This window comes from Lactuca serriola, chromosome 9 (assembly GCF_051521515.1).
Source record: "Lactuca serriola cultivar US96UC23 chromosome 9, Lser_US96UC23_V15, whole genome shotgun sequence".
In the NCBI taxonomy this organism is placed as follows: Eukaryota; Viridiplantae; Streptophyta; class Magnoliopsida; order Asterales; family Asteraceae; genus Lactuca; species Lactuca serriola.
Genome location: NC_136416.1, coordinates 104,102,171 through 104,129,452, shown reverse-complemented (window position 1 = coordinate 104,129,452; position 27,282 = coordinate 104,102,171). Strand labels below are relative to the sequence as shown.

The 27,282-nt window shown below is 37.0% G+C and overlaps 2 protein-coding genes across 3 annotated transcripts; both read left to right on the top strand.

The window, feature by feature from the left end:
* Window positions 1-5,514: 5,514 nt before the first annotated feature.
* LOC145076006 (uncharacterized) lies at window positions 5,515-6,453 on the top strand. Its single transcript, XM_079022039.1, has 2 exons — window positions 5,515-5,988; window positions 6,097-6,453. The coding sequence occupies exons 1-2, from the start codon at window positions 5,515-5,517 to the stop codon at window positions 6,451-6,453; spliced, it is 831 nt and encodes a 276-aa protein (XP_078878165.1).
* Window positions 6,454-8,036: 1,583 nt separating this feature from the next.
* On the top strand, window positions 8,037-12,489 carry LOC145072034 (putative pectate lyase 5). Of its 2 annotated transcripts, none has more exons than XM_079018399.1 (5): window positions 8,037-8,621; window positions 9,119-9,818; window positions 9,942-10,133; window positions 10,980-11,185; window positions 12,170-12,489. In XM_079018399.1, exons 1-5 carry the CDS (start codon window positions 8,488-8,490, stop codon window positions 12,414-12,416), a joined length of 1,479 nt encoding a protein of 492 aa, XP_078874525.1. In that variant the 5' UTR covers window positions 8,037-8,487; the 3' UTR covers window positions 12,417-12,489. The 2 variants fall into 2 exon arrangements, with proteins under 2 accessions (XP_078874525.1, XP_078874526.1); XM_079018400.1 differs by lacking the exon at window positions 8,037-8,621 and adding an exon at window positions 8,648-8,779.
* Window positions 12,490-27,282: the final 14,793 nt, after the last annotated feature.

Here is a 27,282-nt window from a genome sequence, read left to right as displayed (position 1 = left end):
CTTTCACTTGACACTTGTGATTATTTCCAAATTTGACTACTCCAGCATTTTCCAAGCTTCTATAATCTCGCAAGTTTTCCTTTCATCTAGTCATATGACGAGAGCAACCACTATCAATATACCCTTTCGTATCATATTGCTCGTCACACATCACCTGCATTTATTGAAAGAATTTAGGAACCCAAGACTTGTCGGGTCCATCATTAGTAGAATTAAACAAATTCTTGGAATTTAAAAACCATGTTTTCACTTTGTTTGTGACAGAATCCATTATATCAACATCATCAGATCTAGATATTGAGATATAGTCATTCAATAGTTTTGGATTTCCATTGATTGTAATCTTATCCTTCACAACATTCGCATTTTTGATAACTGGTTTCCATTTTTGAACCGGAACTTGCAAATTATGAGATGTTGAACTAGCAGTGGAAGAGTTATTTGCGAACTTATCAAATGCATTCTTGATTTGTTGCTCTGAAAACTTCCCACTTTGATATTTTCTTCCTTTCCCTTCAAACCAACGATTGATCGTACTTACATCAGATTTTCCTTTTGTATATGAAACTTTGGTCGGTTTTGAGACTGAAGGATTTGGAAAATTTGGTTGTTTTGGTGAAAATTGCACTTTTGCTTGAGTTGAATTTTTCAAACTTGATGAAGTATTCGTAAATTTGCCAACATTTTGAAACTTTTGATTATTTACAAATCTTTGCGAATTCTCAAATTTTCGATTGTTGTCATATTTGCGAACATAAGGAATTTTGTCAACAGAATTTATTGGTTTATGAAAACTTGAATCTGTTTGTTTATTTTTGCTTTGAAATTTTGATGATGTTGTTTTTGAAATTTGTTCTTTTTCAGCTCTTGGTTTGTCATTAGACACAACTTGCCAGAAAATTGCTTTTCTTGCTTTTCTTTTTGAAACATTATTTTCTGTTGAATAATTTCCAACCATCAATTTGAATTCATGAGAATTTAATTTCACTTCAGCCTTTGATTTTTCAACTTTTTCAAAAATTTTGTTTGGTTTTTCACCTTTAACCACCCATTTTTGTAATGATTTTTGTTTTTGAAACACATAAGAATTTTGAGTTAAATTGTTTGCTTCTGTGTTTTGATTTGCGAAAAAACCTTTTGTGGTTGACTTTAGATTATCTTTTTCAATCATTTTGTTGAATTCAGGATGAACTTTCTCAGCATTTCCAGTAGTGACAAAAACTTGATTTGGAAAAATAGTTTTATCAGTGCATACAAAATTTGGATATACCACAGTGTTGGTTTCCAAATAATGTGCGCCTTTGTCATTTAAAATTTTGTCAAATTCTTTTGTATTCTCAAACACTTGATCAACCACAACTCGTTGAGGTGTTTCATTTGAATCTTTCTTTTCTTCTTTGTTCTCATCAGTATCATCAGATTTCCAGCTTTCAACTTCCACATTATCAAACTTACAATGTTGTGAAGTTGAAGGTTTATCAATTTCATCCTCTACTATCGAATCAACTATTATTTCTTTACCTTTGATCTTAGATGTGATATTAATGATTGACAATTGAGAACAATCAACCTCTTCTTCCTCTTCTATCTCATTGATTTCACTCACATTATCTGAATTTTCATCAATATCAGCATAATTGAATTGTGAGGCAAGAGTTGAATTTTCTGTTTTCTTTAAGATTTTCACTTGTTCACTCTTTGTCAAACTTTCATTGACAATGTTAACCAACTCATCAGCATTCAGAAATTCATCAATTTTTACAATACCGTATGGATATCTATCATCAGGTATTTTGTCAATTTGAGCAATTGTACTTTCGCAATCATAAGAAACAACATCAACTTTTTCACGTTCATACTCAAGAAAAGGTAAAAGTTTCCTATGTTGTTCTTTGCTAATGTCAGAAGAATGATGTAAAGCAGTTAATTTTGCATACAATCGTTTGGCAGAATTACAATATATGTTCCTTTGTGCTAGTAACAACCTAACATCATTTGTAAGATTATTCCTATCACAATCTATATTTTTGATCTGCATTTCAAGTTTTTCTACTCTGCTCCTCTTTATTTCTAATTCTCTCCGTGTCTCACCTAGTTGCAAATTTAATTTTTGAGCTTCAGTACTAGCAGACACAATAACATAATCAAAATAAGCCACAATATCATCAAATGAAACAATTTCAGCATCATAAGCAGATAAAGGAATATTAAAAGATTCAAGTATTGCGCGTACCTTGGTTGTCATGGGTGATTTGTCCGTGGATGTAGATACGAAGCATCTCCCTGAAATGTCCTCTTCGCAATCTTCAAAACTTGCGAACATTGCTCCATGTGTGGGATGCCTCATTTCCTCGTCATCAGATCCTGAAGACCAGATCTGATACGTTCCACTCTCTTCATCAGCAAATTCACCCTTCGCAACCAAAGACACTCCTTTGGTCTTAGCACGTATCTCTTCAATCTTTTCAGAGTAGTATGCTTCATCTTTAACTTTTTCCTTCTTCTCTTCTTTCTTTCGCAGCATGCAATCGGCTGCGAAGTGATTCACACCGTTGCAGTAGTGACAGTAAATTCCTGAATCACCTTTCAGCTTCTTTTCTTCTTTCACATCTTTTTGTTTCTCATCAGCTTTCTCCAATCTCTTCCTCTCCTCCCCTCCAGTTTTTATGATTGCATTCTTCACATCACTAGCCTTTCCTTTTGGATTAAAAGGCTTTTTGAAAAACTTCTTAACTCTATTGTTTGAATAGAATGCCACAGCTTCATCATCAGAGTTCATTAAAAATCCTTCTTCATCTGAACCATCTTTTTCATTAACATTAGTTTCTGATACCTTTGAAACAAGAGCCAAAGGACCTCCAATACTCTGTTTTGATTCTTCATACATTTCTGAAACCTCACATTCATGTGTTTTCAGTTGATTGTAGAGATCATTCAATTTAGTTGTATCAAAACTCTGTTGATTCTTAATCATCATGCTCACACTTCGCCATTCCTTGCGAAGACCCAAAATGAAAGTTAAATTGAACTCCATGAGAGACCTAGTGATTCCATACCTATTGCAACGAAACATAAGCTCATTCAGACGATCATAGTAGTTTTCAAGAGTTTCTGCATCCTTTTGTCTGAATTCCTTCAGTTCAACTAGACATTGTTTCACAGAGTTGATCTTCGTCTTTTCGCTACCTTGATACTTCTCTTTTAGAGTGTTCCAGATCTCCTTGGCTGTTTTACAACTACGGATGTAATTGTAAACCACAGGAGGTAGAGCACCTCTTAGTTCCCTCATGCACCTCTTTTCATTATTCTTCAGCCGTTTTTGTTGATCAGCAACTTCAGCAGATGCAGTAGATGGTCCAATTGGTTGAACATTAGCAGGAGCTTGCATTGTTCCATCGATACAATTCCAAAGTTCTTCATCAATTCCATTTAAGTAATCTTCCATTCTATCAGCCCACTGATCATAGTATTCTGGAATTAACATCGGAATTTTGGTTGAAGAACCAAGCAAGTGAGAGAAGGAAGTCATTGTATTCATGTTGAAGTTCGCCATTGATGAACACATAAATTTTCAGAAAGCTTGAAAAACTTGATGAAATAGAGAATTTGATCAATTGAATTGATCACAAAACACTAATCGATTACTCGAATTAACAATTCAAAGACAGAATCAATTCAAATCTGAAGATCAAATGTGATTTTCAAAACCAAAATGCGCGGAAAATTTTGAGTAAAGTTGCAACTCAAAAAGCAAATGATTCTAACACGAAAATCAGATCGAAGCAGTTTGAATCCTACTCTGATACCAATTGATGAGAATTGTTATCGAGATTTGAGAAAGTAAAGTTTGATTTGAGTAATTGAAGATTTAGAACACGAAGAGTAAATATTAATCAGATCTCATACTGATAAAGACTTATTACAAAATAAGCAGAAAAGAGATATCTGTTACGAAAGTCCCTCTCTACTTCTAACCTTAGTCCCTATTTATAGGGAACATGAGTGTACAAAAAATATACTAAGTCTAGACATTTCACTTCGCATAAAGATGACTTAGTAAAATAACATAAAATGCGAAACTATACAAAACACTATATTCGACTTTTACAATTTTACATCTACACTTATGAACTTACCAACATTCCATATGTTGACGTTTTTCAAAATAACTTGTATTTTTAGGTAACAAGTAAGCTGAGGAGTAGTACCAAGTATGTTAGGGTGTTATGCTTTTGAAAACTTTCAAACAATTTATGATATGAATATGTAATATTTAGATATTGTACTTGATGTGAACAATGTCATTTGTAATATATTAATGCATGGTGAAGTTTATGTTATGTTTCATGTATATTCATTGTGATGATATTCAATTTAAGTCACACGAGCCCTCGGACGTTTCCGTCGTCTGGTTCGGGGTGTGACACAAGGAACTTAACCAAAAATTGTATCAAATTGTTTGTGACAACACGATACATGGACCATACGACAATGAATTTCCAGTTATGTCATGTATGAAAAAACGTTAATGTTCTAAAGGATTTCCGAAAGACTATAAAGATTATACGTATATTGACGACGATGGTTATCCGGTTTACAGAAGACGCAACAATGGAAACAATGTCGTGAAAAACGGTCTCTTTGGACAACAGGTATAAAAATTCAATTTTTATTCATATGTATATTTAATTATGTATAAATTGTTTCTTTTATATGAAATATATGTTATATGTTTTAATACATAATATCGCTAAACAAATTGCATTAAATATAATGCAACATTGAAGTTTATATAAATCAAGTTTAAGTCACATAAACTATTCATACATCATTTTTTATATACATTTATATTATATCATTTAAATAATTTATATAATATACGAATTATAATTATTATATATGTTTATTTGTTTTTCCTCTGTTTTAAAAATAATATGATTTTAATGTTATTTATGACATGTTTTAGGACAGTTAACGGGACCGTTTATGAATCTTACAAAGATGTTTGCTATGCTCTTGGTTTATTGGACGATCATAGAGTACATATTTTCTATACAAAAAACACATCATTGTGCCACTGCTTCATTCTGCAGGTCTCTATTTGTTATGTTGATTACATCAGACAGTCTATCCGACCTCATCATGTTTTTAAAGAGACCTATAATTATCTTTCTGATGATGTGGTTCACATTCGTGAACAAGAAATCGGCGTAAGAGGTATATTTTCAAATAATCTAACTCATTTACACAAAAAAAACGTTCTAAAATTAATTGTTACTACAAATAAACAACTTCATAATTTTCTTATTTTCATGCTTAAAGCTAAAACCGAAAGCAATTTTCCACCTTACGTTGTCATACATTGAGAAATTTTTATTGAGTTATGTACTGAGTCTTAAGTAAATACCCAATATGCCATTACCTGATCACAAATAAATTCAAGATTTTTGCAATATGTTAATTCAAGATGTGCTTAATTATGATTTGTCTAGTCTTTAAGTCGAACATCAACAAATGCATTCCAAGTTGAATGTCGAGCCAAAAAAGGTTTATGGTACAATTATCAATGTTGTTAACAACAAAAAAGGTGGTGCCTTTTTCCTGTATGGTTATGGAGGAACGAGAAAAATATTTGTTTGGAAGACATTGTCTGCTGCTATTAGATCTAAAGGTGGAATTGTTATCAACATTGCTTTAAGTGGAATTGCAGCACTCTTGCTCTCTGGTGGTAGGACAACCCATTCAAGATATCATATACCAATAAACTTGAATGAGGATTCGTTTTGTTCTATTATGCCAGGTAACGATGTAGCTGAAGTGTTGAATAAAGCTAAACTTATCATATGTGATGAAGTCTCGATGATGCACTGTTATTGTTTCGAAGCAGTTGATAGGACACTTAGAGACATTATCCTTTCATCGGACGAGAATAAACCGTTTGAAGGCAAGACCATTGTATTTGGAGGCGACTATCGACGTATTCTTCCAGTAATACAAAGAGGAAATCGTTCAAATATTGTTTAGGCATCATTACATTCATCAAGATTATGGCGTGAATGTATAGTTTTACGTTTGAATGTAAACATGATGCTTCAGGTCGGCAGTGCTAATAATGATTTCAAAGAGACAAAATCAATTGCTGAATGGATTCTTAAAATTGGTGAAGGTACTATTGGTGGCCATAATGATGGTGAAGTTGAAGTTGAATTTCCAGAAGATGTTATCGTTCCCTCTACGTGTGACCATATTCATTCAATTGTATCCACCATTTATTTATCCTTTCAGAACCATCTTGATGATCCATCGTATTTTCAAGATAAAGCTATTTTGGTCCCTACAAATGAAGAAGTCGGTGCTATCAACGACTACATGTTAGAATTGATGAAAGATGAAGGGAAAACGTATATGAGTTCAGATTCTTTATGTGAAACTGAGGTACAAGATTTTTATTGAGGGATCGTTATACTCTCCAGATGTCTTGAATGGTTTTAAGGCTTCCGGAATTCCCAAACTTATACTAAAAAAAGATGTTCCAGTCATGTTACTTCGTAATATCGATCAAACCAAAGGATTATGCAATGGTACTATATTACAGATCGTAAGGCTTGGAAGACACGTCATTGAAGCCCAAATCATATCTAGCAGATTTTTCAATGAGACTACTTATATACCTTGTATGAAGTTAACCCTGTCTGATAAAAAAAAAATTATCCCGCTTTCAGCGAAGGCAATTTCCTATAGTTGTTTGTTTCGCTATGACCATTAAAAAAAGTCAAGGACAGTCATTATCAAATGTTGGATTATACTTGTGTAGACCCGTTTTCACTCATGGTCAATTATACGTAGCTGTTTCACGTGTCACAAGTAAAAAATGTTTTAAGGTACTCATATATGATGCAGAAGGTCGTTCAACTAATAAAACAATAAATATTGTCTACAAAGAGGTCCTTCAATGATTGTAGATATTTATCGATTTCAATGTATCTTCTACACATTTCAATAATACCAATAGCCATAGAAAAATTAATTATTATGTGATATCTATAGACATTTGTATGTTTTTTATGTGTTCCCCGTGTTTAATGCAGATTATAATCTAGCTTATAGTTAAATGCCAAACTTCTTGACCAAATTAAAAATGGTTGAGCTTTTAGGTTTTTAACAAAACACATATAACTAAAAGAAAAAAATTGTTTAGAAATGCAAGTTTAAAGCTTTTCAATATGCAACAAAAAAAGTAAAAGCTATTTCAAATATGAAATAACATGTATGATAATAAAATTAGTAGGTTGACTTTAATAAACCATGTATCTATTATTCATATATCCTTTTATATAATTTTATACTTTTTAAAATTTTATATTACTTTTGTTTAGCATTTTTATAAAAAATTTATAACTTCCGACTCCAAATAAAAGCTATAATTTCTTGTTATCAGTTATAAACTAGGTGTGATATCCGTGTATTACACATGTTGATTTAAAAAAAAGATTAAACATTAAATTAAAGTATAAATAGAAAATATTTTTTAATGTATCACTTGTAAAATAAGAAAAGAATAAAACGTATTTATTGTAATTTAATATCATATATATGATATTTAATACTTTACATATATAAGTATATGACTTTAATTTTAAAAATTAAAACAAATCAAAAATTGATAAGTAGATAATATTTATTTCAAAAATACCACAAAATGACAAGTGTCAAAACTAATAAAAGATTTATATTAAAAAAACCTTCATTTATTAAGGAATATAAATGAAGACTATTATATTTTTAATCAAACATATCTATAAATTATATAGTTTCTATATTGTTCAAACTTCAAACAATTGAGATCTAATCAAGCTAGCTAACAAGCAACCCTACATATCAGCCACCATGAAGATATTTAAACACATAATGCATATATATTCAAAATAGAAAAGGAGAAAACCCTAATAATACAAATAACTTGAACATCAACTCTCTGGCATATCTACAAGACCACAACCCCCGCATCCCATCCCAAATTCCAAAAATTCCATTGATCACCCAAAAGACAACTTTTTTGCCCCTTTTTTCCCTCATAAATTTCTTTTCTTTTTATCTCTTATTTTTGTAAGTGGATATATGGAATTATCTGGTTGGGTTTCTTGTTTATTTGTAAATAGAATGATTTATAAACAAGATTGGAATGTAAAGTTATTGAGGAAAACAAAAACTTGCGAAACGCCCCTCTCTTTACTTCCCCTTCAATTATTCAATAACCAATTTCCGCCCCCTAACCCATTTCACTTAACCACCAAATTGCAATTATTCAAATACAAAATTTCAATCACATCATCATTATTATTTTATCATATGAATGAAAGAATCTTATTTTTTCATGATTTGCACCTTCTTTCCCTCTAAAACAGAGGAAGATTGTGGTTGAAGCCTACTCTTATGTTTCAAACATTAAGAGTTTAAACCCTTCTTCCATCCCATTAATTTCACAAAATGCATCTTCCCAACACCAACATTCTATTGTTTTGCCTTTTAACTTCTCTCTTATCTATCATCAGGGCCACTCTTAACCTCACACTTCCTTATCAACACCCTAATCCTGAAGCTGTTGTTCAAGAAGTACAGAGGTAAATAAAAAAATAAAAAAAAAACCTGCAAATCCCAACCGGATTTCATTTTCTCCATTTTTAGACAAAAACAAGACTTTATTTCTTCAGTTTGAGCTTCGGACAGAAAATTCAATGGAATTCCCATCTGGGATTTGCTCATTACATCATTTAGTGTTGTGGGTATCTTTCGTTTTCAAGAAACGTTAATGGCAGTCGGGGGAAAGTGGAAATATTATCAATATTTTCATTTGCACTTAAAAAAGCAATCTTTTTTATCTTTACTTTATGAGTTGTTGAATTGGAGCTTGATTTGCACAAATTCCCATATGGATTTTGTTCGTTACGACGTTTAATCTTCTGGGTGTCTTTCCTTTTCAAGAAACGTCAATGGAAGTCTTGAGAAATTCACACCTTCTTCCCTGTTAATCTTACTTTAAGTTTGATTAAAATTTAACGAAAATTTTCTATCTCTTTCTGATCTAAAGTTTGATTCTTTTTTGTTTTCCTCGACATAGGAGAGTAAATGTATCGATATATAGAAGAGAAATGCTGGACATCGGCGGCGGCTGTCTCACCGGAAACCCAATCGACGATTGCTGGAAGTGCGATCCGAACTGGGGAAACGACCGGCAACGCCTAGCCGACTGCGGCATTGGGTTCGGCCGGTTTGCATTAGGCGGAAAAGGCGGCCAATATTACATCGTCACCGACTCCTCCGACAACGACGTCATCAACCCAACTCCGGGAACCCTCCGATACGGCGTCTTACTATCCGAACCCCTATGGATCATCTTTGCATCCAGCATGCTCATCAAACTCAAACACGAACTCATCTTCAACAGCTACAAAACCATCGACGGCCGTGGCGTCAACGTCGCAATCACCGGCGGCGGTTGTATCACCCTCCAGTACGTCACCAACGTCATCATCCACAATATACGCGTCTTCGACTGTAAACCCTCCGGGAACGCCGACATAAGGTCAAGTCCAACGCATGTCGGCCGGAGAGGATTATCCGACGGCGACGGGATTTCAATTTCCGGTTCAAGAAACATATGGATCGATCACTGTTCTCTTTCTCATTGTACAGACGGCTTGATTGATGCAATTCTTGGGTCCACCGCCATTACTATTTCAAACAGTTATTTCACTCATCATAACGAAGTTATGCTCATGGGTCACGACGATGCATACTTGCCGGATAAAGGGATGCAGGTGACATAATTTAAATACTTTAATTTCATGTTTACGTTCATGTCAGGTTCAATGATCTTTAATCTTGATTAATGTAGTGTGTGTTCTTGGTGTTTGTGTGTGTGTTTTTTTTTCTATTTATAGGTTACATTTGCGTTTAATCATTTTGGGAAAGGGTTGATACAAAGAATGCCAAGATGTCGACATGGATATTTTCATGTGGTGAACAATGATTTCACCGAATGGAAGATGTACGCCATTGGTGGAAGTGCGAATCCTACGATCAATAGTCAGGGTAACCGCTATATTGCGCCACCGGATCCTAACGCAAAAGAGGTAATTTTACAACTCAATTTTCACCAATCATCATGTGTCAAAAATTATATACTTGTTTTGTGCTGTTTTTCTTTTTAAGTTAATAAAATGTTAGAATTATTAATAGGTTTTTTTTACTTGGTAAAAAAAAACGTTAGATGAATGTTTTTGCCTTTTTGGAGACACTTATCAACTATCTCACGTAGACTTGCATTAAATTCGTGTTCTTAAGGTCCATGTCAGAATGTTGTTTTCCTATTTCTAGAAACATTAGCCATAAAACGTGTCATAGTTTCCATTTTTGGCAAGTGTAGACTTGGTGTTGCAAGCAAAAGAAAAGAATCAAGGGTTCAAATTTATGTTAACAAGCAAGGCAAAAGAAGTTATGTATTTAAAGATCAACCAAATCCTACATTTGACTTGTGGTGTACTTCTATTTTGGGGAAGCTTGGTCGTGGGGTAATTAACAAGTCACTAAAATATTAAGTTTGTCAAAAAAATATTATCTGAGATGTAAATCATTTATATTATGACTATGAAAGAATCACCGTATAAAAGATCAATCCATATTGAAACTGAAACTGGTATATAGCAACTACTAAGAATCATATGATCATCAATTTCTACAAATATACTATCCAATAAATAAATATGCTACCCAAAAATGTCATTTAAAAGAATAGTGTTGTATCGAGACAGTAGAAAACGAAACTTGTTTGTGGTTCTCATCTTAGATAGTCATGTTATGGTTTAGCTTCAATATTTAGGGTTTTGAAAATTAAATAGTAAATCAATTATTATAAAATGTAAGGATTTTGTTGATGTAAACTAACATATGTTTGTTTTTATACAAAATGGATATCATAGGTTACAAAACGAGTGGAAGCAAGCGAAAAGAAGTGGGTGGGGTGGAACTGGAGGACAGATGGTGACTTGATGGAGAATGGTGCGTTTTTTGTGCCCTCAGGCGATGCCTTCAGCACTATGTATGCTAAAGCGACTAGTACCGACCCTAAGTCTGCTTTCCTTGTAGACCAACTCACTATGAATGCGGGTGTCTTCGGGGGTATGAGGTATATATCTTTTATGGTTTATGAAACATATTTTTTTTTTTTGATAAATTTTCTTAACTTAAAGGGTATTTTTGTCATTTTTCTAAACTCAAATATTGATTTCTAACGGAGTTAGCCGAAAAGACCAATTATGCAACGTTTTTAAACTATAAATACAACCATATTAACTATTTTCAAAGTTATAGTGCAACTTACGTTTTTGATATTTTAAAAACCGTAGGAACTCTATTTTCTGTTACCACCACACAATATTAGTTGCCTTTAAAAACCACAGGAACTCTATTAATTGCATTTAAAAACCACAGGAATTCTATTTTCAGTTCACATGGTCATTATGGTAATTTCAATTCAAAATGTCCCCTACCACCACAAAGTATCAATTGCCTTTGCCTAGCTAGTGGTTAGGAGAATAATTCTATTTTGATTATTTTCACCCACTTTTGGCCTATTCGAGTATTCTATTTGATTATATGATTATTGTTATATAAAACAAAATTTTATTAATATCATTAAGTTGTTATGGCCTTTTTTATTCGTATTATTGTATCATATTTTAAAAAATAATTAAACAACCCACTATTATAATGTCCAAAATGTCCCTGTTTCCATCTTCGGAAGGTAACATTAAAAGAATGTGTTGGAAGTTAAACAAAAATGGTATCTACTATCTAGTGTCTTTTTTCCATCGAAAAGGGATATATACCCTTTGCTTTACGGGTCCCCAATGGCATCATCTTAAAGGCTACAATAAAAAAAGAACATCATATTGTGTTTCACATTGGACACGAGCGATTAAACATTGTATATGTCAAATACTAAAAAGATAACAATTATGCCAAAATAAGTTATATATTAACCTTTTATACATATATTCTTTGCTACATACCAATATAGCATATAGTTTTCATATGCTATTTTTTTATATATGTTCTTTTTAACGAAAGTACCATTTTATTATATTTTTAATAACTCTGTGTCATGTAGGGATGACGTTGGAACTGTGTCATATGGTGATGGTCCCATCACTACCGGCGGTGAAAGCAGGAATAATGGTGAGAACGGCGGCCATGATGACGATGACTACTTCGGGATGATATTTGGTAGCGGCGCGACAACACAATCACAACCACCCACCAATATCTTTTTGATTTTACTAGTTTTTATAGGTTTATTTACCATTACCATGAATGGTGATGGCTTATTTACATTATTATCATTGGTTTTACTATAGTGCAAATTTGGGGGATTCGGTATAAATGGGTAAAAAGAAGAAAGGAAAAAAGAAATTCATAATTTGATCATTATATATGCGCGCATATGAAAATAACAAAAATTAATTAGATATTAAATGATTAACGCTATTTAATTATTAATGAATCCAACCTTTACACTTGTATCCTTAATCTTTTTTATTCTAGTTACACCTACCTTTACCGAAAATAAAATATGGTTGACGTCAATTTAGGGTTAATAGCAGTTAACTTTTGAATATAAAACAAGAATAACTTTGTATTTTTGTTGATTCATAATAATCGATAATCTTCGTTAATTGACTCACTCCTACACAATCAATAATATCTTTATACCGACCAAAGGAAAAAGCCAAAAGAGATTATTCAAAGATTAGAGGTTTCCATTTAAGAAGTAAGAAGAAAATAAGAAACAGGCCCTTGGCTTCTCTCTATCCGTTTGCAAATAAGAAACAGACCCTTGGCTTCTCTCTCTCTCTCCCTTTGCAAGCGATTAATAGTGGATCGGTGGTCAAATGTGATGCTGCTATGGGGATGGGGAATTTTTGTCAAATGTGATTGTTGATTCACGGACTGTGACAGACCTTGTACGCATATAGCGTTCTTGGTTGGATTGTGGTCGACTTTGTACATGTTTTTGGTTTGATTGCCACTGACGGTGGCAGAGCTCTAACGATGACGACTAACAACAACTGCTCGTTGGAGAAGGAGAGAGAAAAAGTGGCGGCCAGTGGTGGTTCCTTTGTATAAGAAGAGAGGATCAACTGCGGCGACGATCATGCACCTGTCGGCAGAGGAGTCTAGAGAAACGCAACGAGAAAGAAAGAGGGCCCAAGTTGCGACAGACGGAGCCAATTCCAGCGAGATCGGCGACTACAATGTTGATAGAGAAAGAGAAGACTGCAGATCAGAGGCTGCACAAATGAGAAGTATCATACGAGGGAGGCAACAACAGCATCAAAAGGTGCTAAATCAGAAAAGAGATTTGAAGAAGTGGTCAGCCAAGGTGGAGGTAGAAGACTCATGGGTCATCTGAGGAGAAGTAGACGAGGCAATAGAAGAAATCAATGAAAGAGCTCTGGTTTGATGTCAACAACTGTTTTTTATTTAGGAGATATATATATATATATATATATATATATATATATATATATATATATATATATAGAGAGAGAGAGAGAGAGAAGGGGGGATATAGAGCATAATGAAGGCACCTCCGATGATTATGAGAGAATGTCGTCGGAGGTGGACAGCAGCGGCTGCGGGTTGTGGTCAGCAGTAGAGTTTTTAACCTAGAGCTCTGATATCATGTTAGATAATAGAATGTTTCATTGATAAATAGTGAGGTTAAACCTCATATAACTAAAGATACATAAAAGACCTAATTTAAACTCTAAAAGGCTTGTGTAATGCTGGTTCCTGGTACGCATTTAAATATTAATTCTTTCATTTTTGTAAAGCAACTCGACGAGTTGGTAGCCCAAACTCGTGGAGTAGGGACTAGAAAGGGACGCGGGTTTTAAGCAATCTACTCGACGAGTTGAGAGCCTCAACTCAGCCAGTAGGTCTGTCAGAGTAAAACCCTAATTGTGGGGTTTTGCATCCTATTTAAGCATCTTAATCCCCACTTGTTGGCCTCATTTCCAGCCTCCAAGTCCCAAACCCTAATCCACGAAAACCTAGTGCATTGTATAAGCTTGTGGGTTTTTTTGAGTGAATATTGTGTGTTTTGAAGCTTGTTGAAGAATGAGGAGCTTGGGGATTCAGAAGGAATCTAGTAGATCCAGAAACAACATCTTATCCTCTTTATTTTCTGGTAAGCAAGTCTCAAACTTGCTTAATAGCTTGCTAGATCTCCTTGTTATCATTTTATGGGGGTTTCTGGTCCAAGAATCATGATCTTCGAGACATGGACGTCCCAAATGTGTAAACCTTCAGATCTATGATCTTGAAGGGCTTACATGGCATAAAGGTGCAAACTTTATGGCCATGGATGCCCCATGCAAACTATAAGTTGTTATTTCAGCCTTTTAAGCTTCAAAAGGCCATGCATGGGAAGGAAGTTAGGAACTTTACATGTTCATGGAGCGCTTAGAGTTTGGATCTCAGTGAATATGCCTTAGTTTGGAGTATGGATGGCTTGTGGACCAAGATCTAGGTCCTAAAGGGTTAGGGTTTGAGCTAAATCCATGAAGTAGAGGTATTAACGGGTAAAGTTGGAAACTTTACCCTTAAAAGGACGTTTGGAGTGTGTATGAGAAACAAGGAGCTTAGATCTGAAGTGTAGAAGCTTAATCCGTTAAGATGGCCCAATCAGACAGAGGAACTCGTCGAGTTCATAGAGAAACTCGATGAGTTGAGGCGAGTTGTCCCGATTCTGAATATGGTAGAACTCGGCGAGTCTGAGGATGACTCGACGAGTTGACTTTCTTAATCGCGACTATGAGTAGTCAGGGAACTCGGCGATTTGGGGGGGATGACTCGACGAGTCGGGTCGCGATTTCAGGACTTCTGATTTATAGAACTCAACGAGTTGATGGGTCAACTCGACGAGTTGAATCAACCCAGAATGTTGAATTTGATCAGGAGTAAAGTAGTCATGTTACCCTAAGAAAGATTTTGGATATTGATTAAGTATTGTTGTGTTAATGTTAGATGGGAGTCGCGGAAGCAGTCGATAGAGATTCCTTACCCAGAGGTTTAGTAGCCAACTTTATGGGTGAGTTTTTCTACAGTATGAACATGTCGAATGCACCAATGCCTGCCCATTTATGTATGTTAGCGTATGCCGGACTTCGATCCGAGGTCAGGGTTAGCCCGATGTAGATTGTATGTTTCCGAACTTCGTTCCGATGTTGGGGCAAGCCCGAGGAATGTTTGTATGCTTGTTGTATTCGTGATTCTTGCATGTGTAAGTTTATATGTTCTGGTGTAACACCCAAAAATTTTCAACCAATTTAAACTTTTCATAAACAACCCATATTCATTAATTCATTACAAAAAGGTTTTCAATTCATTTATTATCAGAGTGTTTCCCTGAACCACATCATAAACACATAAAACATGAGGAGCGGTACGATCACGCCTTCACCTTGCCACGATCTCCTGAAGTACCTAAAACAATACACTAAAAACTGTAAGCCCGAAAGCTTAGTGAGTTACCCCCAAAATACTAACCACATATACCATACACATAACATATCATATCATAAACAGAACAACCATGCACTTCGGGTCTACTGTGCAACTGGTCCGTCGTACCAGGCCTTCAGTCCACCTAGTCCACCCTCCGAGTCTAGCCATATATATTGAGTCTGCAGTGTGGTTGGTCCGCCCGCATCGGGCCTTCAACCCACCTGGTCCACTCTCTGAGTCTACAGTATAACTGGTCCACCCACACCGGGCCTTCAGTCAGCCTGGTCCACTTTCTGAGCCTCGGCACGTCTGGTCCGCCCTCGTGGGGCCTTCAGCCTATCCGGACCGCTCGCTGGGCCTTCAGGATATTCGGTCCGCCCTGGGTATGTTGGCCTATAACATAAAGCAAGACCCACCTCAACCCAACCCCCGTCAATCAACCATGTGCACATAAACATATAATCATATAGCAATTCATCACTAATCAACTGATCTAGCAGATCACATACATAGCACACTCTAACCAGGATACCGACCTAACCGATCACTAACATAGCATCATCCTATATACCAGGATTTCGACCCTAACCAGGTCTCTAACATATACCATCCTAACTACCAGGATGCAACATATAGCAAAGCAATAACATAACAACTACCAGGACTTCCATCCGATAAAGGGCCGGCCTTGGTGCCTTAGACCCTGTGGATATAGTGAGGATAACTCACCTCGCAACTGCTGACTGAAGAGACAAGATCATGCTGCTCCAACCTCAGACACGAACTCCACCACTGATCAATACCACAAGACTGAACTCAACAAAAATACCAATAATTACCAAAATACCCTTGGAAGTCAACTGGTCAACTCTTGGTCAAAGTCAAGGTCCTCGGTCAAATTCCACCTTTCTGTGTGCCCTACTCGCCGAGTCTTCCCGTCGACTTGCCGAGTCCCACAATTCTGAGTCCCTTCACGCTCAACTCACCGAGTCATCCCTCGACTCGCCGATTCACCGCTCAACCAGAAAAGGTTAGGACTCCTCGACCAGACTCATCGAGTCTAAGAACAGACTCGCTGAGTCCAAAGCAATATTCAACAAACTCATCAAGTTGTTCTTCCAACTCGTCGAGTCCATGCACACCTTCATCCAACTCGCCGAGTTCACCCATGGAACTCGCCGAGTCTCTTCAGTTCTCATTCCATACAGAGGCTTTCCAAGCCATGTAGGGGCTCCAATCCCTAGATCTACCCTTCTACAAGCCATTCCTCACGTAAAGTGGCAAACTTTACGTGAACTCCAGGAGCTATGAGCCCAAAATGACCTAGGGCTAGACTTTTAGGACAAAGGGCTTCACTAACAACTCAAGGACTAATGCTTTCTGCCCTTATAACTCCAATACAACCTAGATCTGAAGTTGCAACTTCAGATCTAACCTCTAAAGCCGAAATGGATCCAAACCAAGCTAAAGAATCCCCAAAACACTCACTATGGATGACAATAAGGAAAAAGGCTTAAGGAAGAGGCTTCTTACCCCAATGATGAGTCTAAACTGATGTAGACTTCAGATCCACAAGCCCTCTTGATGCTATCCTCGATGTCCTCCAACTTCTCTACACAACTTTCTCCTTCGAAGATTTAATCCTCTCAACAATGGAGCCTCTCATGATTTAGGGTTTTCTGGAACTAAAAGGGAAGGTAAAGAGGCTGAGGGTGGCTATAATGTGCTTTATATATGGCACAAACCCCGGATTAAGGTTTTTCTCCCTTCAGCACCAACTCGCCGAGTCCAGCAGCCGACTCGTCGAGTTGGCCACTTAACATCCATCCATGGACTCGCCGATTCGATCCTCCTTAATTACACCAAGCACCCTGAACTTGCACTTCTGAACTTGGGGTGTTACATCTGGGCTTCGGTCTGATGCCGGGGAAAGCCTAAGGAATGTTTAGCTTATATGTTATATGTTATATATTCTGGGCTTCAGTCGAATGTCGGGGCAAGCATGAGGAAGGTTTAGCTTATATGTTTATATTATGTGTTTATGTTATATGTTTGTTGATATGCTATATGTATACCAGACTTCGGTTTGATATCGGGCGAGGCCCGATGCCGGATTCATTCGATGTCGGGCGAGGCCCGATATAGTGGGCAAGGCCCAATGTATGCTATTATGTGATTATGTGTATGGTATGTGGTAGTTTAGGGAGACTCACTAAGCTTCATGCATATAGTTTTCAATTTTGATTTCAGGTACTTCTGCTAGCAAGGGGAAGAGCTCGGGATGACTGCATGGCACACACCATAGTTTTTAGCCTGGGATGATTTACTCTAATGATTGATACATGATTTTGATATATGGACATTTGTTTATGATATTTTTGAGATGTAACATTCTTTTTATTTAATAAATAAATAGATAAAATTTGATGAACGAATAGTCGCAATAAATCCATAGTATTTAGTGGATTGTTAGTTTTGGGGAGTCGAGTGTTATAATTTGGATTATTCGGGGAGTTAAAGTGTAATTTTGGGACTTGTTCCGCAAAGGATTTTAGAAGTCAGGGGGTGTTTGGTATTATTGGGACTTATTATGTAAGGAGTTATGGAGGCAGGGACTGACTGGGAACATTTTGGACTCGATTTGTAAAAGGTTTCAGGAGGCAGGGTTAAAAGGGTAAATAAGGGATTTATCTCGAAATGATTTTAGAACGGAGGGACTATTGTTGTTAATATGGGGCATAGTTTGTATGGAAGGAGTATATAACATTAACCCTAACCCTAGTATGCTCTATCTGTCACCACCCTCTCCACCCATGTCCCTCCAGCCGTCATTGCCCCCTTCTTCCTCTGATCTCCGGCGTCGCAGCTCCCTTTTCTGTCGAAGACGCATCCACAGCTGCCGGCGACAACGAGGACTACCAGAAAATGCTTCCTGCCTCATCCTTCCACTTCTTCCCTTCGTTCTGCCATCGTAGCTCCAAGCAACCGCATGTGTATATGGGACGTTCTAAGCCACCGAGAAGCCACTGCCGCAGTCAGGGTCGTTGTTGCTGCCACCGATTATACCATTGTCCCCATTAGCTAGTGCTTCTGTCGGATGTCTCGCTAACCGCCATCGCCACCCACCACAGGTGGGTGTGGGTTTCCTTTATGAGCAAAAGACGAAGGTGTGTGTTTTTCGTTGCTGTACATACCGTGTGTGTGTTTGATGGCCGACAACCGCGAAGAACAACCATGGCTGCCACCTTCATCGCCACCAGCCACCATGGAAGGTGGCTGTGTGCGTGTTCCACCATGGGTTTAGGTGTGTAGGGTATTGATGTACTATGTTGCATATAGTGTTTGGCCGAATTTTGTTGGAGCGCCACCACCACCACCTTGAGGTGGTGGCTGCAACCACATACCACCGCCAACCACCACTAGGGTGGCTGTGTGTGTGTGTGTTTCTCAATAGTGTGTGTTTATTTTTTGGGTTTAAGCATTGTAAAATGTAATTAGAAATTGAATAATGAAAAGAATCCCTAACCACCACCGTGAGGTGGTGGCTGCCGCCACCAACCGTCGTGTCGGGTGGCGGTATGCTTTGCCTTGTCGTGTTTGATTCAGTTGGGATGCTTAAAACCCTAATAGGCCCAATGAATCCCTAATGGGCCTAATGAACCCTAATTGATCAAAGGACCTAGCTATTGGGCCTATTGGGCTAAGATGGGTTGGAAACCCTAGCTAGGGTTTGGAAAACCCTAATGTCATGAAACCCTAATTTGGGATTTATCGAGACCGCATCGGGATTATTTAATGAACTTAAAATATTAACTAATAATCATTGCAAATTAACCTAAGACCATGTGGGACTTATAGATCAAGTTCTTAAGGGGTTAAATAGGGACACTTAACCCTAATCATCATTTTATGTGAACTCTAACTTCACTTAGGCCTTAAGTTGGGCCTTTGTATTGGGCTTTGATGATTGGAATAATAATGGGCCATCCAAGAATAAGCATTTGGGCTAAAATAACTTAATGGGACTAAGGCAAGGCCCATGTAAGGGTTTGGGCCCAATTTCGAAAATTGGGCCATAGATGGGCCATATTTTGGGCCTATATGGTTATGAGATATTGGGCCATTGGAAATACCAATTGTTAGATTGGACTAAATGGTTGGGCCTTTGAATGAGACCATGTAAAGGTTGGGCCCAATTTGGAAATTTGGGCCATATGTTGGGTTTTTGTCCATGGTTTGACTTTTGGGCCTTTGGATTGGGCCTTGGACTAAATAAAGTTGAGTTAGGGTAAAGTAGTCTTTTACCCCAAGTATGGAGTTGTGGTTATGCATTGGAACCTAATTATTAATTGGGTATTATTTGATGTTGGTAGTGCGATAATCTGTCAACCAGCAGCTGGAAGTTCATCCGCGAGACTTCAGCAGTGCCAGGTGAGTTTCCTCACCATACCATTGGGTCGAAGGCACCAATGCCGGCCCATTTATGATATGTGATACACTAGTTGAAGTTGTATTATGTGGCATGTTAGCTCGTTATGTGATAGGGAGTATGCTAGTGATTATGTGGTATGCTAATTGATTATGTGGTACGTGATATGCTAGTGGTCTTTGTGATACTTGCATGGAAGACCTCGGGGGGTTCCCAGGGAACTTAGGTGTAAGACCTTGGAGGGTTTCCATGGCATCCTAGGAATAGACCTCGGGGGGTTCCCGAGGCACTAGGGTGTAAGACCTTGGAGGGTTTCCATGGCATCCTTAGTTAAAACCATGTGGGGTTTCCCATGGCATTGGGCTAAGGCCATGTGGGGGTTCCCATGGCACCCGGTGTAAGACCCTGGAGGGTTTCCAGGGCATCCTTATGTGTTTGTATGATTAGATTATATGTTGGTATGTAAGGTTTGATTGGTAGTTAGTGAAGACCATGTGGGGGTTCCCATGGCAGTGGGCTAAGACCCTGGTAGGTTTCCAGGGCACCTAGTGTAAGACCTTGGAGGGTTTCCTGGGCTTCCCTATATGTTTATATGCATGGCTGGTGTAGTTGATATGATTTACGTGAGTATGTGAATAAGACCTTGGAGGGTTTCCATGGCATCTTCATATGTGTATATGCATGCTTATGCGATTGTTACGGTTTATGTAGTTGTTATAGCTTATATGGATTATATGGTTATTTGGATTGTGTGGGGTATGCTCTGGGGAACTCACTAAGCTTCGTGCTTACAATTTTGTTTATGGTTTTAGGTATCATCGATTTGGAAAAGAAGGGTTTGGATTGATCGCAGTGCACACACCTATGATTTCTGCAATGAATGATTTTGGGATAAATTCTGATAAATATTTTACTTAATAATAATTTGAAATGTTTGAAATGAATGGTATCAATGCTTTAGCTACATTTAAAAATGAAATTTTTACCCTTGATTTTTGGGTCGTTACATGAGATACATGACTTATGATTTTATATGGTGAATGACAATTATGTTTTTTATTTATATTCTAAAACGAAAATTTTGGACTACATTTTTGGAATATTTAAAGTTGGTATCAAAGCCTTCGTTTGAGGGATTCGGGCACACTCTCGGGTGTGTCTGAACTCAAACTGAGGACTTGGTATGAAAATTTTCAAAAGAAAATCATTTTTGTAAAAAGAACTTTGAGAAAAAGAAAAGAGAAAATAACTTTGAAAAGAGAAAATGGTGTGGTGCATCCAATCAACCGAGCTCAAGTAAGTACTCCAAAATTACCCATACAAGTTTATGTTATGATATGTTATGAGAACTGCATGTTAGATTAGGGCTAAGGATCTAGGAAGGATGCCTTATGTGCCTGTTATATGTGTATGAGCTTATGAACTGCATGCTAGTACAGATTAGTCAGAGATATGATGGCCTGATTAGGATATGTTTGATTATGTTTACTCAATGCTCGAATGTTGCTTGCTTTGTGCTTTTAGGAGTTATGGTTTTCTTTTACTAACTACTAAACGAATATCTTAAGTTACATATCGCAAGGACAAAATAATTTAAGAATGTTAGGTTTAGCTCTATTTCGTAGCTCTTGTTTGAGTCCAACCGTTGTAGGGTAGGATCTCTCATTCGAAGAATTATCCAGTCTTAGTGATATGTAATGGTATTTGTGAGCTAGTTAGGGGGTGACAGTAGGGACTTCTTATATAGCTGATGGTAGAGAGTAGGATGGTAGTTACCCTAGGGCAAGCCTAGGACAAGATTAGCGCGTGAAGCAGTAGTAGTAGAAGGGATTTGGTGAAGTCAAGGCAGTTCTTGAGGAAAGTATGGATAGATGTGGAAGGTAGTATGTGATAGGATTTGAGCACTACATCAATCCTATGGCGTACATGCAAACCGTAAAGCTTTTGGATCTAGTTTGTCTAATGCACATGCAATAATCATCCAAAGCTCATAAACCCTAGATCTAGCATACAATAAATGAATTAACATATGAATTAGGGTTTAGATCTTACCTTATAATGGTTACAAGAGTTCTTTGATCTTCAAGAAGCTTAGTGTCACAAGTGTAACACCTCTAATGGCTCACAAACACCAAGAGCAAGAGAATGACTTTGAAGAGAAGGGAAGGAGCACCAAAAACCGGCCAAGAACCCTTGGGGATCAGTTCACCATGTTTTTGGAGCCTTAGGGGTTCCTTATATAGTGAGGCTATTAGGGCTTTGAACTAGGAAACCCTAATCTGACTGCTTAGGCTCTAAGCAACCCATTGACTCCCTCCTTAGAAGCCTTGGACAACTTCTCATGGGTTTCCTCATGGATTTCGTCTACTCCAACTTCTATGGAGTCCATTAGCCCAATATTCAACTATCACACAATTGACAGTTCTAGTCCCCTTTATTTAATTAATGTTTTTTAGTCACAAAACTAATTATTAATCTATTCTTGACTAATATTAATTAAACAATATGATTTCTCATTTAATATATTATTCATATAATATATTAATAAATCATAATTAATCTTTCACTTCATAAATCATCCTATCAAGTTGCTTTGGTGAAGGCAACCCAAAAGGACCATGCACAACCGGGTCAAGTACATACCAAATATAGTTACGGTCTTAGACACTAATCCAACAGTCTCACACTTGGATAAGTCTAGTAACTATAATGTAAGTACAATCCGATCAACAATCGTAGCTTCTCAAAGACGCTGTCGAACTCAGATCTTATCAGCAACTTGTCCTTTAGATAAGGGATCATATATTCCTCCATTCTAGATATCGTATAGACATGAGACATGGATTATAATCATTCTCTCAGCCTATGTGTTGTTTACCGATTTCCGATTTATGACGACTAACAACAAACTACAATTAAACACATCAACTTAGTCACGGCTTGGCCAAGCGCTTAGGGTGTCATCATTAAATCATCGAGGGGCCCACAGATATCACTTTTATCCTACGTTGGGTAAAAGGAACGGATAAACTTCGACTCAAATGCTCGCTTGTACCTACTCATCAAATCACACACAACAATATGTTTTATAACAACAAGTTACTGGTGCGTTTACATATTATCAATGTCCAACCCACTTGCAGAATACAACTCACACATCTTGGTTTCAAGAATATAAGATATTATCGTCTCATCAATCACTCGTGATAAAATCCATGAAGCGATCCAAGTGAGTGTGAGTTTAATCCAATACTCTAATCTTATGGGAGCACTCATGAACCCTGCAACAAACTTTTGCTATGTCTAAAACGCTTTAGACAATCTACAGTTAGATTCATGACAGTCTTCTTTCATACCTACTTCCAAAGTATGAGCGACTGTGGAGGGTTTGAATAATCTTATTATTCGGGAAGTCAAAACATGCAAAGTGAAACACAAGAATAATACTAATCCTATATGGCCCCAAACTTTTGAGTATAAATAAAACATTTTATTTAATCACCATATTGATTACTCATTATTTGTTGTTTCGGGTAATCAACTTCTTACTTGAATTATAACAACAGTTGTCCCATGCACCAAGCATGCACACTATGTTTACCTATGGTCTTTACTTTATGAAATAGATCAAATGAACACATTTCCAATGATGCTCATTTCACAATTCCTAATCCTAATCAGTAGTGTAAGAATACAAAATTCTCGCCACTACTAGAATATGTTAGATTTTAACACTTTATGCAACGGTCCTTTCGTAATGTCACAACACCAAAGTCACCAAGAGTTTGCCAATGAAATTACAAAGTACTCTATTGGAGATTGTTATAAGATAATCCCATAGATGTGAAGTCTCACATTCAAAGTACATTCCTTTGAACATCCTTCTTGCATAAAAGTTTCTAATCTAGACATAAATTCTTAACGTCCAACTCCCAATATGGAAACATTTTCATAGTTGCCATATGACAACTCATTCTAAATAGAATCATATGTATATATTAAGCTTGTAATCATATATAGAGTATAGGGTTGAATTTTAAATTTGTAAAATTCTAGGGTTTGAAATTTAATTTGTCTAAATTAAACTTTTAATTACAAACTTAAATTTCAAAACTTGAGGACAAGTTTTGAACTTTTCAAAACATAAAGGATCAAATAACAAATAATTCAAATTAATCATTTAATTCCATAATTATCAATATTTGATTTATTAAAAGGTTTCTTGCACAACAATTTACCAATTTAATTAAAATAATTAATCAATTATCACATAAGGAAATTATTATTCAATTAATTGGCAAATATCTTAAATTAGGTCAAGGATATACTCAAATAGTCAAATATATATAAAAATCGGATTTATATTGACCCATTAAGATAAAGGCAAGTTTCCATAAGATAAACAGCAAGAAATCCCGAAACTAGCTCCTTCTGACGCTCGAACTCGCCGAGTACCACAATGGACTCGCCGAGTTGAGGCCTACTCGCCGAGTACCACTATGGGACTCGCCGAGTTCATCAGGCAGAAGACAAAAATCGAATTTTGCAATTAACAATCAAGCAATCAATGCATCAATTCAATAGAAACCAATCAAGGCTCTGATACCACTATGGGTTTGAGCCATAAGAACATTCCTATGTGCACATACAAACCCTAATGCTTGGATCTAGGTTTCTCTAATTGAACATGCAATAATTCCAAGACTTTAATTGATAGATCTAATATAATGAACTAAGAAATCAGATCTGAAAGATTACCTTGAATTACTTTCTTGAATCTTCTTGTCCTTGGAGCTTAGAGTCACAAGTGTCACTCCTCTAATGGCTTACAAACACCAACTTAGCAAGAGAATGATTTGAGAGAGAGGGAAGAGGGCAAGAAATCATCCAGGGTTTCTTCTATTGCAAGAGTGCCAATTTCCTTGACCCCATGGGTCTATTTATACTAGTGAGCCTTCTAGGGTTTCACCCTTAAAACCCTAATTGGATAACTTAGGCCCTAAGCAATCCAATATCCCTAATGACAAGCCTTGGACGATTTCTAGGTCCTTCCAAACCCCAAAATTGTCCACCCCTTATCCATAAGGGATTATAGCCCAAAGTACAACTATCACACAATTGACAGTTTATGCCCCTTTATTCAATTAATCTCTTTAAGTCACCAAATTAATTCATAATTAATTTATGACTTATAACAATATTATTATTCCTTATATTATTCTCATAATATATTAATAATATTTCGTTTCTCATTACAAATCATCCTGTCAAGTTGTTATCGTGAAGGCAACCCAAAAGGACCATGTACAACCGGGTCAAATACTTGCCAAATACAGTTGCATCCTTAGACACTATTCCAACAACAACAGCTAGTTGCTGCCACATATTCAGCTTATGCGGTAGATAATGAAACACAACTTTGTTTTCTTAAGGACCAGCTGACAAGTCTACCTCCTAAAAATTGACATCCACCAGATGTACTTTTTCGATCAAGTTTGCATCCGGCATGATCCACATCGGTAAACGCTTGAAGACTGAAGTCATTACCTGCGGGGTACCATAGAACAAGAGATTTGCTTCCTTTTAGGTACCGGAGAATTTGTTTGGCTGTGGTCATATGAGACACTTTTGGGTCAGCCTGATACCTTGCACATACACCAGTTGCAAAGACGATGTCCGGTCGGCTTGCGGTGAGATACATTAGAGAGCCTATAAGTCTTGTGATCCACAGATTCGCCAGAAGGATCAGCAGAGATCTTATATCCGAAGGCCATAGGAACCTTAGCCGAGGAGCAGTTGTCCATAGAGTATTTCTTCAAAAGTTTAGTGGTGTATTTCTCTTGATGAATGAATATCCCTTGCTGAATTTGTTTGACCTAGAAAGAAATTAATCTCTCTATTCATGCTCTTTTGAAATTTGTTTGTCATAAGCTTAGCAAATTCATCCACCATTCCTTGATCAGTCGATCCGAAGATGATATCATCCACGTATATTTGTACAAGCATAAGGTGAATACCGTTTGCTTTTCTAAATAATATGGGATCAATCACTCTTCTTTTGTAGTCTGAAGAGATTAGGAATTCAGAAAGAGTCCCATACCAAGCTCTAGGGGCTTGCTTCAGATCGTAGACTGCTTTTTGAAGCTTATAGTACTGCTCAGGGAACTCGATATTTTCAAAGTCGGGAGGTTGTTGAAGATAAACCTCTTCTTTCAATTCCCCATTGAGAAAAGTGCTCTTAACGTCTATTTGGTGTACCTTGATGTTTTTGTGGGAAGCTTATGCTAAGAAGATTCAGATTGCTTCCATTCTAGCCACCGGAGCATATGTTTCATCGAAGTCAACGCCTTCCAGTTAACTATAGCCCTTAGCAACTAGTCTTGCCTTATTTCTGATAACCGCACTAGATTCATCTAACTTGTTCTTGAATACCCATCTTGTACCAACAATAGTATGGCCTTGTGGAATGGGAACAAGTTTCCACACTTTGTTTCTTTCAAATTCTTCCAGTTCTTCTTGCATTGCAGAAATCCAATCTGGTTCCAATAATGCTTCTTTGATAGATCGAGGCTCGACTGCGGACATAAATGCTGCATTGTGACAATGATCAGATAAATCCTTGGCAGATCGAGTTTGGATACCTGCGGATGGGTTGCCAATAATTTGACCTGGTAAGTGATCTTTCGTCCATACATGTAGACGAGACATCAGATGATCAGCAGCTGCGGTAGAAGGAATGTTTTCAATATCAGAGGTTGCTTCGGATGAGGAAGGTAGTTCCCCCTGGATTTGAGAACAGCCTACGGAATCATCTTGGCTTGATTGAGCGAGAATGAAATTTTCTTGAGTAGTTTGGAGAGGTTCCCCCTGGATTGCTGAAGGGAGTTCCTCTGGAACCTAAGAAGGTTCCCGCTGGACTGCTGATGGGAGAGTAATGATCCTTGAGTCAGTTCGAGTGTCAATATTCTCTGTGATTTCATCATCCGAATCCGAAGATATGTTTGATGGTAATGATTTTCTGAGAATGGGAGCTTGAGCATCATCAAGTACTGAAACCTCAATGTTTGTTGTTTGAACCGGAGTAGAGCTTTTCCCCTCAACCAGAGAGGTGAAAGTATTGAGAGATGCTACTTCGGATAGAGATGGACCAGAAACAACAGCGTGTTGTTGTTGAGCAGTTGGTGATACAACAACTTCGGATAGTTTTGCCGTTTCAACAGGGTCGAAAAGATCATCATAATTGACTTCAACCAGGTTTAAAGGACCTGAAGAAGCAGGAATGT